Source organism: Podarcis gaigeae (genome assembly GCF_964106915.1).
Source record: "Podarcis gaigeae genome assembly, chromosome: 5".
In the NCBI taxonomy this organism is placed as follows: domain Eukaryota; kingdom Metazoa; phylum Chordata; class Lepidosauria; order Squamata; family Lacertidae; genus Podarcis; species Podarcis gaigeae.
In genome coordinates this window covers 66014760-66029525 of record NC_139681.1, presented here as the reverse complement: position 1 = coordinate 66029525, position 14766 = coordinate 66014760, and the positions used below count along the sequence as shown (strand labels likewise).

The following is a 14766-nucleotide window of genomic DNA, read 5'->3' as shown; positions in this document are numbered from 1 at the left end:
TCAAAACTACTAAAATTAATTAAATACTGTAAAACCTGGAGCAGGATAAAAATTATATGCAGCTTGATTGTAGGAAAAACCTCAAAGCAGTTTACAAAAGATAAAACAGCAAAATTATAACTAAAAACTTTACAACCATAATTCCTAATATGCAGAAAGTTAAAACCACAATAAAATATATTAAAGCAAATTAAAACTGTCTACACTTCTGGGTAAGCGTATCCGGTGCTTTTTTTCTGAAAAAAATGTTTAGGAGTATTCTCATTTTCACTCAAGAAAACCACGATTTTATAGTTCAAACCAGGGGAAAACAAATACAGTACAGTGGTACCTCGGGTTACATACGCTTCAGGTTAAATACGCTTCAGGTTACAGACTCCACTAATCCAGAAATAGTACCTCGGGTTAAGAACTTTGCTTCAGGATGAGAACAGAAATTGTGCTCTGGTGGCGCGGCGCCAGCGGGAGGCCCCATTAGCTAAAGTGGTGCTTCAGGTTAAGAACAGTTTAGGCTAAGAACAGACCTCCAGAATGAATTAAGTACGTAACCAGAGGTGCCACTGTAAATGGACAAAAGTACAAAGATTCACAAAATGTTTAGGGGTATGTGTACCCCTAGGGGACGCAGGTGGCGCTGTGGGTTAAACCACAGAGCCTAGGACTTGCTGATCAGAAGGTCGGTGGTTCAAATCCCCATGATGGGGTGAGCTCCTGTTGCTCAGCCCCAGCTCCTGCCAACCTAGCAGTTCGAAAGCACGTCAAAGTTCAAGTAGATAAATAGGTACCACTCTGGTGGGAAGGTACATAAACGGCGTTTACATGTGCTGCTCTGGTTCGCCAGAAGTAGCTTAGTCATGGTGGCCACAGGACCTGGAAGCTGTACAGTGGCTCCCTTGGCCTATAGAGTGAGATGAGCACTGCAACCCTGGAGTCAGCCACGACTGGACCTAATGGTCAGGGGTCCCTTTACCTTTACCTTATGTGTACCCCTGCATACTCCCAGAAAAAAACCACTGGGCATATCTAAATAGGAATGTCTTCAGCAAGTGCCAAAAAGAATACAGTGAAGGCGCCCGACTGGTATCACTAGGCAGGGGGTTCTGAAGTGTTGGCGCTGCTACAATTATTTTCTACAATTCTGTCTTACCTCCAAGCAACTTGGGCAGACCCTGGGAAGTAGCTAGATCAGACTGAGAAGGAATGGCTTGGGCCAACTGTTAACTTCAAATGTTTAGCTTATTTTTTTATTTTCATCTAGTGGTATGAAAAGCTATGTTTGTGTAAGCCAGCACTAGCTACTAAGCCAGAGTAGCCACTCTCTTTTAGCTCTCTCATTGGCAACAGTTTCTCCTTACCCTGCCTTGAAAGTTGCACAAACACAAATCACTGGAGCGGGTACGGGTAGCAAGGTGCATCATCCACAGATACTAGGAAGGGAATGTTCCAAAAATGCTGAAGGTATTTTGCTTTGCTCTCATTTTTCCATTAGACACAAGATTTGTAAACCTTTCCGGTAAAACTGATGTACATTCCAGTGAAGGGTGTAAAATATCTTAAAGATTCATCATGATGTACACGTCTGTGTATGTAATCTAAGATTCCACCCACCCACCCAACGAAAATATATTTATGGATTACACCAAACAAATGCAAATAGAAGATAGAGACCTGGCCAGAAAAGGTATTCTTTAATTATACTATATGTATGCACTAAAGTGAAAAATGTTGCTAGGCAGGATGAGCTCATAGCAGAGGAAGAATGTGAACATTTGACAAGTAAGAAGGGTGCAATCAGGAACTTGATTAATTGCTTATTAGTAACACTGTTAAGAAATATGCAGCTCCTGACTGAGTCCATTGAAGCTTTAGTGAATGTGTCTAGGACTGCAGCCTTAATTACTAATAGCTGAGCTGGAGCTCTAGCCTGAGGCTATGTATACATTACCAGTTTAAAATGCAGCAAGGATGTCTCCCCCTGCTGTGTTTCAAATTGCACTTGCCCATCGTTGTACGCAGGGGTGCCCACTTGAATACAATATCGGAGGGGGCAGGTAAGCCCCTCTTGCACAATGGATCACAAGGCACGGCACACACACACCATTTGAATGGCAATGCCCATCAACCTTTGCTGGGGGGACTGGCCCCCTCAAATATTTTATGGAGAGGGAGGCTGAAGGGACATTGGCCCCCAGGAATTGGCTCCTGTGGTTCTACATATCAGGACGGCTGGATATGTCCCAAATAGCTCAGTTGGTAGAGCATGGTACTCTTAATATCAGGTTCATGGGTCTGAGCCCCACATTGGGCAAAAGATTGGGTGTTCGACTAGATGACCCTCTTGGAACCTTCCAAGTCTATGATTCTATGATTCCAAGTCACCCTTTGTCTGTCCACACCAGTGGGAAGAAAGGGTGTGTAGATGTCTTTATATAGCTTGGGTTTCCAGATCATATTAAAGCCGATTTGGGGGAAAACATGTCAAAATGCAGCATTTCTCAATGACGTACAGGATAGATGTGGGTCATGGCTAACATAATGTGCACATGGTTTCACAAACCAGTGGTGGGAATGTGCTGGATGTAGAGTAAACGAGAGTGTGCACATAGCCTTCGTTTTGAATTCCAGGGGAAACAGGATAGCTTGTTGTAAGACTATCCTATGGTACCTTAAAGTCTGACAAATGTTTTGTGGCAAATTTATTGGGCAATATTTTGTGTCCTGCTCATCAAACACAGGGAATCGTATAAAACTGAGCTCTACTTGCACTGAGTTGCTGACCTGCGGATGACACTCCTGCATTTATGGATTCAACCTTGCTTCCTGTCCATTTTTATGTGTGTCTCATATGCTGGTCAGATCCTAAAACACCAAAAGCAAATGATATGCTTTGTTACAGCTGCACTGGCTTCATAATGTGTCATATGTTTTGCATAGGAAGACAGGATGGAAATACACTAAATGTTTCTTAATTTATCCAAATGCAGTAGCACTTAATGTGATGAGATATCAAACATGTTGTTTGCTGGGAATGTAAAAGCTGATATATAGTGATGACAACATTCTAGATCACTGCATGCATCTAACAAGGTGGACTCCAGATGACAAATGTTTATGCTGCAATAAACTCAGTCTTAATGTAGCGCAGAATTATTTATTGGGATTGCTAATTAGCAAGGATTGCATTAATTCTCTCTACCCACAGTTGTGTTTCAAGACGTAATAATAGTCCTGGAGATCAGAACTTAAATTATGTTGAATTATTTAACTGGTGTATCTTACTCTTAAACAAAATCCATACAGCCTTGAAATTTAAGTTGTTTCCAGACAAAGGGCTCCTAGCTCTCCTAAGTCACAGCTCTTCCACTGTAAGCAGAGCAGCAAATGACAGTCTACAGTAAAAGGAATTATGTTACAGGGAACCAGGCAGAGGGCTTTCTCTGTAGTGGCACTTGCCCTGTGGAACACCCTCCCACCAGATTTCAAGGAAATAAACAACTACCTGGCTTTTAGAAGAGATCTGAAGGCAGCCCTGTTTAGGGAACTTTTTAATGTTTGATGTTTTGGAAGCCACCCCAAGTAGCTGAGGAGGCCCGGCCACATGGATGGGTATAAGTAATAAGCTGTTGTTGTTAACTTTTATTTCTGTGTCTACACCACTGTGTTTTGTCCACACTAGTGGGTGTGGCAGAGCTGTGTGGGTTTGGAAAGGTCCATTCACTGAAGCAGAAAATTTTAAATAATTTTCATTCCCTCTTATCAAGCTTATTTTTAAAACCAATACCAGCCTATCCTGCAGCACAGAAGAAGGAGATTGGAATGGGGAGTTGAATATTTTTGGGCAAATTTAAATAAAACCAAAATGGGAGGAGGGGGTTGGAGAAGCTTCAGGAGCAAAAGGTTTCACTGAGAGAGCTGAATTAGTTAAATTAGTTGCAGCTGTGCAGCAATGGCATTCCAACACTTTCCGTCTAGGGAAGGTGGAGAGCAAAAGCAAAAGGCTCTTACCAGTCACTAAATGGGCATTCCTGCCACTCCTTTCTATTTGTTTTCCATGATGAGTACCTGGCATATAGGAGAGACTCCTTTGCTTAACATAGGCAGAGAGAGGACCAAGTGGTAGAATGAGGGGTGGAAGGCAAAATGGATTGATGTAGCCTATGGGCATGAAGGAAGTTACACTGCCCTGCATACTTATGTTGAGAGTCAGTTTAGAAATACTATTAAGCGAGAGAGACAGTATTCCGTAAAGTTGCATCTCCCAACCCTAACTATGGAATATGTTTATTTGTACTGTCCTTATTTCCTAAGGCTGCAGTGTGCAGTTATTACACATTATTATTACCATGGGACCAACCTTCCCGCCCAACAGTGGGGAGAGAAGTTCTCCCGCTTTCTCCTTCGCCGGGCCCGGTGAAACAGTTCGGCTTCCCGCGTCCCTTTGGTTTCCGCGGCAACCCCGGGCCGCGTTCTGTTTCCATGGCGACAAGAGGTACTCGGCGTCCCCGTTGTCTTAGCAACCGCGGCCGGGCCCCGCCGCGTGCGTCCTCCATTCCTGAAGGCAGCGGAGAAGGTTCTGCAGGGAGTCGCCGGCACTCCAGGCCTGCAAACTCTCTCTCCAGGGAGCGGGCTTCCGACCCGCGGGTGTACCGTTCCCTCTTACTTTGCAAGTCCCGAGAAGAGCCGCTCGGCCTCTCTGGCTGCTCCTTACCCCGGTCTTTGAGCGATGAGTGAGAGCAGCGAGGAGAAGCCAAGTCTGAGGCTGGAGGCTGCAATCCAGGTTGGTGAGTGAGTGGCTCGCTTTCTCATACACTTCTCCTGCGGCTAAGTTCAGAGCAAGTAATTAAAACGCACTGCCTCCGCCCCCTCGCACATGATTCTCCCGCTTTGCAGCGCGGAACTGACGAGCCAGAAAAGGATAGAATTGCATTCCCTTCGAGGGGTGGGGGCAGAAGCCAGGTTTCCAACTTCGGAAGTAAAATGGCGAAATAAAAAATATTTCGCGTCTGCTTCCCTTTCATGTCGCTGATGTGGACAGTGTTTAGTTTCTGGATGTCTACAGAGAAGATGATATGGATTAAAACCTCTGTGATCTCTTGATATGATGTGCAAATACGTGTAGCAGTGTTGGATAGCGAGGGCCCAGGGTCATTTTTCCAACCCATGAAACTCAAAACAGAAATCCCAGAATCAGAGTTGGAAGGAAGGGACCCTGAGGATCATCTAGTCCAACCCCCTGCAATACTCATTGAGTGAACTCAGGCCAGTCACCAGTGGCGTAGCGTGGGTTGTCAGCACCCGGGGCAAGGCAAGTAATTTGTGCCCCCTAACCGTGGATTTGCGCCCCCTAACCCTAACCTCCAGATGTTGTGCCCGGTGCGGCCGGCCCCCCCTGCACCCCCCACGCTACACCACTGCCAGTCTGTTTCTCAAACTAACCTAGTACCTGCCTCACACTGTGGTTGTGAGAATAGTATCAGAGGAAGGGTCATTCCAGTGTGTTAGAGCTTCGCTTGCAAATGGTCCCGGGTTTGCTCTTCAACGTCTCCACCTGGGGTGGGGGCAACACTGTCATGAAACCCCGGAGACCTGCTGCTGGTCAGGGCAGAGGGTACCGAGTGGGATTGACTTGGTATGAGGCAGCATTCTGTGTTCATGGGAGTAGGTTGAGTACTGTATTACAACTGGGCTACAAAGTAATTGTGCCAGCTGGGAATGTAAGAAGGTGAAGGGTTTCTGGGAGATGATATATAATGAACTGAAAAAGATGTTGAAATATACATTTGTAAAGAAACCAGAAGCTCTTCTGTTAGGAATAGTAGGAAATGAAATAAATAGAAAGGACTGTAAACTTTTCCAATATGCAGTTACAGCAGTGAGAATATTAATGGCCCAAAGATGGAAACAGGAGGAAGTACCGACCCTGGAAGAATGGAGAATGAAAATGATGGACTATGCAGAACTGGACAAATTAACTGGGAAGATTAGATATCAACGAGACCATAAGTTCATCGAGGACTGGGGAAAATTTGTAGAATATCTGAAAAATATATGTGATGAACAAACAACGTTCGTGGGATTTCAAGAAGCTCTGTGAAAGGTTGAGGAGTATTGTAAAAAAGAAAATAAGATTAGGAAGGCATATAAAAAGGCAGTATTAAATTTAGGAAATGCGTAACTAAAATTTAATTACGGATGATTGGCAGATAAGCTGAAGGAACTCCATAATTTATAATTTGTGATAAACCTTTGATATGGTATTATATTTATATTGTATTGAAAATTAATAAAAACTTTTATATATAAAAAAAGTAATTGTGCCAGCAAAGTTTAAAGGTAAAGGGACCCCTAACCATTAGGTCCAGTCGTGGCCGACTCTGGGGTTGCAGTGCTTATCTCACTTTATTGGCCAAGGGAGCCGGCGTACAGCTTCCGGATCATGTGGCCAACATGACAGCTGCTTCTGGCGAACCAGAGCAGCGCACGGAATCGCCGTTTACCTTCCCGCCGGAGCGGTACCTATTTATCTACTTGCACTTTGGCGTGCTTTCGAACTGCTAGGTTGGCAGGAGCAGGGACCTAGCAACGGGTGCACACCCCGTCGCGGGGATTTGAACCGCTGACCTTCTGATCGGCAAGTCCTAGGCTCTGAGGTTTAACCCACAGCTCCACCCGCGTCCCTGGCAGCAAAGTTTATCAAGCATTAAATCAGACCGGGCTTCTATAAACCATGGGACCATACAGAGACTGTTTTTGCAGCACGACCCAGAAGCAGCCAATTTAGCAGAGTAGCCTTTTTGGTCTCATCTCAAACCCTTAGCATTCTGAGGAGAGCTGTTATATGTTTGTTTGCATGTACATTTTGCTGCAAGTAGGATTTCTCTGAAGATTTTGAATATATGGCCTATTAAAACCCATGTTTGAAGTCTTTCTCCATTTGGCTTCTGCTCTGTTCTTCATGGCACCCGTGGATGACTGTGGCATTCAGGGCTCGTGGACTGTTGTCTTACCTGGGCTGAACTTGTTTTGTGACAAATGTAGTTGTTGCCATTTTAAGTGACAGTAGAGGGCAGTAAGGTTTCAGAAATGAGAGTAAGGAAAAAATGACTAGGCTAGAGGATGTGTGAGCATAACCCAACAGGAAAATAGATTTACAGCCCTATCCTACACATTCACTCCGAAGTCTTGTTGAGTTTAATGAGACTTATTCCCAAGGAAGTAGTCATAGGGCTGCAATGGTAAACTGGACTTAATTCTTTGCAAACATCTATTGATTTCAGAGCTGCTGTTCAGTGGATTGAGTTCCAGTGGGGGAGCACAGAACTAGCCTGCCGTAAAACTGTCAATATTGTAATGCTTTGATGATTCAATACAGCCTTTATCCACCCCAGCCATGCTCTCCTATCTATCCCAGCTAGATGGGAGTTATAGTCCTAAACATCTGGAAGTCACCAGGATGGCAAAGGAAGGGCTGGCATAATCTTTCATGGGCCAGGGTCTACTTAGTTGTGTCTTTATGGTAATAAAGGTAAAGGGACCCCTGACCATTAGGTCCAGTCGTGACCAACTCTGGGGTTGCGGTGCTCATCTCGCTTTGTTGACCGAGGGAACCGGCATACAGCTTCCGGGTCATGTGGCCAGCATGACTAAGCCGCTTCTGGCAAACCAGAGCAGCACACAGAAACGCCGTTTGCCTTCCCACTGGAGTAGTACCTATTTATCTACTTGCACTTTCGAACTGCTAGGTTGGCAGGAGCAGGGTCCGAGCAATGGGAGCTCACCCCGTCATGGGGATTCGAACTGCCGACCTTCTGATCGGCAAGTCCTAGGCTCTGCGGTTTAACCCATAGCACCAGGGTCTACTTAGTCGTGTTTTTATGGTAGCATGATACTTTGTTGTTTTTGTTAAAACAGACTAACATGGCCACCCCTTCTACAAATCATAAGTGTAGAAAGTAGCCTGGCACAAACCACTCTAGCAGAGGGATGGTAAATTGCCATGAAGTAGGAGCCAGGGAAAGAGATTGTGACTGGCTCAAGGGCTTCATGTGAGGTTGCACTGTCTTACAGAGTAAAGCCAATCATCTCATTCTCTTATCACTTCACGTCTGTAAATTGGAATAGTACAAGGATTTCCAACAAGGAGGCAATCTTCTTCACATTTTCTTATTTAGCATGAAGTGGAAGAGGTCTAGTACCTGCTCTCCTGCATTTAGTGTTTTCATTCATTAAGTTCAAGTAGCTTTGTTTTGAGCCTTTCTTGTGCTGTGTGTGTTAACGTCTGTGTAATGTGAAAGGGCATTCTGCTCTTTGTGGGTTTTCCATTCTATTCACAATGCCCAACCTGGTTAGAGCAAGAGCTTCATGCCCCCAAATACCCTTCATATAGGAAAACGTGAACAGCTTTCCTACAAAAAAAATTCCTTCCAGTAGCACCTTAAAGACCAACTAAGTCAGTTCTTGGTATGAGCTTTCGTGTGCATGCACACTTCTTCAGATACACTGAAACAGAAGTTTCCAGACCCTTCTATATAGTGAGAAACCTGGTCTGAACAAAGACCTTGGATTCTTATCTCATTATACATGACAAAGCCATTTTTCACCTTTTCACCCCTCGCTTCTTCCTGTAAGACCTATTGCAGTCGTTAAGAGTCGTCAACAGGCTCATCACAGCTATCTGCCAATCACCCATTCCCACCACCCTTCTGAGTAATACCCCTCCCCACCTTCTCACTATATAGAAGTGTCTGGAAACTTCTGTTTCAGTGTATCTGAAGAAGTGTGCATGCACACGAAAGCTCATACCAAGAACTGACTTAGTTGGTCTTTAAGGTGCTACTGGAAGGAATTTTTTTTGTTTTGACTATGGCAGACCAACACAGCTACCTATCTGTAGCTTTCCTACACTTGGCTTTTCCACATTGCGCTTCATGGATTTTCGAGCATTGCTTGAAATGAAATGGAATTGATGCTGTTGAAATGATCACACTTGTCCTTCGCCCTATGGCATGAGCTACAAGTGGATTGTCAACTTACTACAGGCCTTGACACCTTTCAGGAGACCATTTTGTACTTGCATTGCATGTTGGTGATTTGTGTTTCGCTACTCTTCTTTGTGAATGGGCAAAGTCAGCTAACATGCAGATGCCTCACCAATGGCTGCTCTTTCCACAGCTGCCACAGCTGTGCTGACATCACCAGCTGCAGAGGGAGTAGCTATCTCCATGGGTCCTATTCCGAGACTCCATGCTACAGCTGCAACTCATTACCCAGGCAAAGTGTTTTAATCAATGCCTTTGCTGATTGGTGGCCTGAATGTTACAACTCTGCTGAACTGGAATTTCTGCTAGTCTTGCAGTTTTCATACTCACATGTGGCATCTGTTGTTTTAAAAGGCCAAGATGCTTAAATTGTTTAGGGGAGAATGGATAAGTTGTTGAAGGGACAAGATCACTTTACAAAAGCATATTCCCTTCAGGTTTTTCTTTTAACCCATTATTAGCAGTCCTAGGTATAGCATAAAACCTACATAGCACCCAGTAGAACATTGGTGAGACATCTGTGATCCTCCAATGTGGTTAGACTACAAGCCCCAACTCCTCTGACCATTGTCCATGCTGGCTGGGACTGATGGGAACTGGAGTCCAACAGCTCAAAGGTTTCCCACCACTGTAGCAGAGCCTAATCTAACTGAAATGATCAGGGATTTGGCTCTTTGCTCCTAGTCTTCATCAGGCAGCATATGTTATGTCTGAGCAAATCTCGGTGTCTTTGTATGTTTCTCTGAGTGATTTCCATTTGCATTTGTCTGATATGCCATGTGTGGTCTGTGCAGTGATCTGATATTTTTAAAATAGGAATTTGTTATTGCAAAATAGTATCATTTGTATTTGAGTTTTAGAAGTAGAATGCTTTCAATCTCTAAAAATGGTTGTAAAAGGTAAAGGGACCCCTGACCATTAGGTCCAGTCATGACCGACTCTGGGGTTGCGGCGCTCATCTTGCTTTATTGGCCAAGAGAGCCAGCGTACAGCTTCCAGGTCATGCGGCCAGCATGACGAAGCCACTTCTGGCGAACCAGAGCAGCGCACAGAAATGCAGTTTGCCTCCCCATTAGAGTGGAACCTATTTATCTACTTGCACTTTGACGTGCTTTCAAACTGCTAGGTTGGCAGGAGCAGGCTCAACCCGTCACGGGGATTCGAACCGCCGACCTTCTGATTGGCAAGTCCTAGGCTCTGTGGCTCTTCTTGGACTTCATTGTGATTTGGTATGCCCAAGGTTAATTGCTTAAGTTGTAGCTGCGAGGGCCAGTTCTCATCTATTTTCGTGGATAGACATATTGCTTTAACTGCACACAACTTGTCCTTCAGATGCTTATGCAATATACTTGCTATTTTCTTTTCTTCCCTCTACAAACTAGGCTGCCCACCAAAATGCTTGGGTAATTATAGTGCTGTGCCAAAATATTCTCTCATGTTTTTCCCCCAACCAAAATTATTGAAAAGGAGAGGGTTTTTTGGTAAAATTCTTGTGGGTGGGGTGCAGGTCTTTTTTGCCATGCTTACTTTACTTTTGAGGTGGCTAATTTATGCTTGGTGGGTGACCTTTTTTCCCCATTCTACAAAACATCTCCTCAGTGGTCTGCCCTTTGCCCTCTGCCACTTATTCAATCAAAGCCCAGGGGAAGAAATCATGAGGTAACTCCTCCTATGGGATTTTTTCAAATAAGGAACTGCAGCCAGCCAATAGGGTTGCAGAGATCCCCGAGGAAGGTTTACAGGAAAGAAAAGATCACATACTACCCTTGGCCACCTTGCAGAAATAATAATATGAGAGCTACAAATCTCTCCTGCATCCACAGTGGTGCTTTGGTTCTCAAACTTAATCCATAGAAAGTAATGCAAAATGGATCAATCCGTTCCATACTTAACATGAATTTTACTTTCTCACGAGACGATTAGTCCATAAAATGAAAGCAATAAGCAATGTACTGCAGTCACGCAATCAATCAGTAGCTGAATTGGGTTCCACACAGACACAAAAACAAAAAAGAGCCGCAAAACAAAAACCTAAAATAAATAGCAAAAACAGACAGACCTCAGCGTAACACTCAAAATGGAAGCGTGGCACTCAAAACAGAGCAGGTTCGACTTCCAAAAAGAAGTTCGCAAACTTCCAGGTTTGCAGTGTTTGGGTCCAAGTTGTTTGAGTACCAAGGTGTTTGAGAACCAAGGTACCACTGTGCTTTGTTATAGTAGTAGTACTCAGGGTACATCTGCCCCAGTATTCCTTGGTACATTTCTTTTTACTTCAGTTGGTTTTGGTATTAATGTTCATGTGTTTTCCACATGTATACACTTTCTCATCTTGTAGTCTTGAGTAGTTTAGGAAAAATATAATTTATGCAGTCTCAAGCATACAGGAACACACGTGCACGTGCACACACACACACACACACACACACATTTTCTGCAATGGGAGACAGGAATCTAACTTTTGAGATACAGTACTAATTTTGATCTGGCTGAAGTTGTACATGATCCAAAAATCTCCCCCTACTGAGAGATCAACTGAAAATATTGTGGAGATGTGCATGTGAGTGGCTTGCATTTAAAAAAAGGGGCGGAATCCAATAGTGATGGAGGAGAAATTATGAAGAACTTTGTGAGACATTTGTCAAAATATAAGCAAGAGATTTTACAGGATGGTTTTGCTGGCTTTATCTTTATAACATCAAGTGTATGTGTTTTGCGGGGGGATTCTGGGAAGTGGAGCACCGTACTTTTCAGATACAATTGGAAACAAGATTTGTAATGAAGTGCAGATTGCAGCAGCCTCCTTATTTCAATGAGATTTGTTCGTAATTGATGAGATACAGACGATAGAGGGCATTGTTGCTGTATTTTCTGTACAAAGTTTTAGCTCTGTTGGCATGGCAACAACTGTTTTTTTGTTTATTATTATGCTTCACATCTTCATGCAATATGTCTTTCTTGTTCTGTGAGCACAAGGGAGCCCCAGTAATGACTGGGCCCAGCAATAAAACATTGAGAAGATAAGCAGGCAAGCGAATTAGCCACCTGTGTGGGTTTGACAACAGGGTGAGAAGGACAAAAAAGTAAAGATGTTCCCACCCGACACAATTCAAAATCACCTCAGAATCAAACTTTACAACCATCTAATAGGCATAAGCCCTGGTGGCTTCTAGCACAAATTAAGTTCAAATCTCAGATCTACCCATTATTTACATGCACTGTACATTTGTGAATAGCATCAGCCATGAGAAAAAAAAATACCCTCCAACATTTTGCAGATGGAATAGGGTGTCAGAATACCATTCTCAGTATCTTTAGTACAGTATTAGCTAGCAGTTCTAGTAGCATCAGCAACAAAACATAAGATCCAAGAGTAGGGTTGTAATTCCTGATGTCATTTCACTTAGTTCATTTCCTACAAAATTATTATGCTCATCTTGCATCATGGCTCTATCTCTTTCATAATTTTGATGCTCTTTTATCCTTGTGTGCTTCACCTGCATAAGATTTCATAATGGTTTTCAGAAACTTAGACATGAATTTCATAACATGAATTCTGGCCATGTAACCGACATCATTGGTTTATGTAAGTTTACCACAGACATATGATAAAGTGAAGTTAATGTAGCAGGATTTATTATCACAAAAAAGCTTTTAGAAATATTTTGAAAACAACACAGTTCAGGGCCTTGTAATCCTGTGTACCCTTGCAGAATCTTAACTTGCACCCACCTAGGTGAGGACACAAAGTAGGGAATTGTATTATATTGCATAAGCAATTTTGAAAATGCTAACTTTGTACATGAAGAGTGAGTGAGGAGGGGAAAATAATTTGTGCTGTTATTTGAATTCCTGGACCTTCATAAGTTTAAAAGATTGGTATCATTGTATTTTTTGTTTTAGCTGAAGCTGTGTACATAGGCCGGCCTTGTAGATATCCTTGCCTTTCTATTTTTATTGAGTTTATAACTTGTTGAAATGCGCTGAATGTCAATGAGATATAAAGAGATCACATTTTTTTACAGCAGTCTCTCTCTACACACCCCCACACACCTTCAAAGGTTTCTAGCTATGTGACAGCCATTCTTAGGCCTAAGTTCAGTTTAGAAAGTCCATCATAAAGAGGTAATCACTTCCCAGGGCCCAGCAATGGCTAAATAAAACCTTACAAGCTTGCCAGCCAATGCTTAACTTCTGTGTGTATTTTAGAAACTGGAGGATACGGTGCTGCATCCCAGAGCGAGCAAAGATGACAAAGCATTGACCGTGCAAGGGGAAGGAGAGAGAGCTGAACCCACAACTGTCCCAGCTAGGATCCGACAGATCATCACACAGAGTCTGGCTGAGCCATCATCATCCCAAGGTGCTGTCTGGGACTTTGGCAGAGACATAGAGCAGAGACCTCCCGAGGGTGGGGTTTTCAAAGGAAGAACAAATGCAGGAAATTAGGAGGTGGGGCTTCGAAGCTCCTAACATCCCCACATACCACGCAGTGTTGGCTCGATGATGTTTCTGAAGACTTCCTCCTTGGAAGAAGTTGACAGAAAATTCAGTCCACTATCACCGTGCATGTGGTAACAGCCTTTCCTTGCTTCCATTCCATGCAAAGCAGTCCATTGGACTCGTTCAGAGTACTGTATAAAACTAGCAGCTTCTGTTCATGGTAAATGAATCCAATATTGTGTTTCTGACTGTGAGCAAGTAGCCTTTCCAGATGGAAGGGGGAAAGAGCAATCACCAGGGCCAGTCCTAATATTGGGCAGAGTGAGGGGAATGCCTGAGGCAGCAGACATAGAAAGGGCAGCAAATGGTTTGCTCTTGGGTACATGCACCTTGACTTTGCAGCTGGGGAGCATTTACTGTTCTGCCTCAAGCAGCAAAATGTCCTTGGCCAACCCTAGCCTATAGCAAGGGGAGAACAATGGTCCTAAGTCCAAGGGACATCCTTTCTTTCAGATGATTGCCCTTTTCTTTTATGTCCCCAAAAGACATTGTGGATTTCTCTCTCATTACAAAAATAAATAAATTACAGTTGGGAAGAGTTCCTGAACCTTAGAGATTCTCAGCCGTAGCCACCAAGCAAAGACTGAGGGAGATAGTTTAGCTCAGGCTTCCAGAAGACAGTATAAAGTTGTTTGCCGTCATGTTACATTTGAGGATCAGAAAGATTAAGCAACCTGCCAAGCAACACTCATCGTGCCTGGACACGAGCTGGAAAATTAGCCCAAGCTTCTCAGTCCCCATATGGAAGATCATCATTATCCCTGTAACGATTGGGCATGGCTATCTTGCGGCCTGTGATTAATAGGCCCTTTCAAGGCAGCTTTCCATACAGCTTTGTAAACCCATGGCCACACTTTTGGCTAGACATCATCTGGCCCCAGAACCCGTTTTCAACACTAGAAAGCACCCTGGAACATACAGAGGGAGATAATGAATGCAGGTGTCTCTTGCTAAAGAACAGTCTTTAGTCCCTGGAACTCTTTTGAAACATTGGTACTTCCTTTTCATAGTTTGGCTCAAATAATGGGCCTTGTCCCTTAAAAGGGGAGAAAGAATGCTGTGCTTTGCCATGTTAAAACATTAAACTTTTATTGGAAGATGCTTTAGCAAAATAAATAAGGCAGATATCTTGTATCAAGTACTTGCTTGCAATCAGTTCTTAGTATTAATACATCCCTTTTGGACAACGTAAGTGCTTATGCTTTGAATCCCAAAGTTTTTGTACTAA

At 43.5% G+C, this 14766-nt stretch overlaps 1 protein-coding gene across 5 annotated transcripts in view; it reads left to right on the top strand.

The window, feature by feature from the left end:
* The first annotated feature begins 4525 nt into the window (after positions 1-4525).
* Positions 4526-14766, top strand: part of CROCC2 (ciliary rootlet coiled-coil, rootletin family member 2) — an 89657-nt gene continuing 79416 nt past the window's right edge. For 2 of the 5 annotated variants that reach the window (XM_083742029.1, XM_083742028.1), the window contains exons 1-2: positions 4533-4777; positions 13245-13398. In XM_083742029.1, the coding sequence (XP_083598155.1) occupies positions 4724-4777; positions 13245-13398 (208 nt within the window). In that variant the 5' untranslated portion in view covers positions 4533-4723. Of the gene's footprint in view, positions 4782-13244; positions 13399-14766 lie in introns of all 5 variants that reach the window. The other 3 variants (XM_083742026.1, XM_083742027.1, XM_083742030.1) reach the window with 3 other exon arrangements.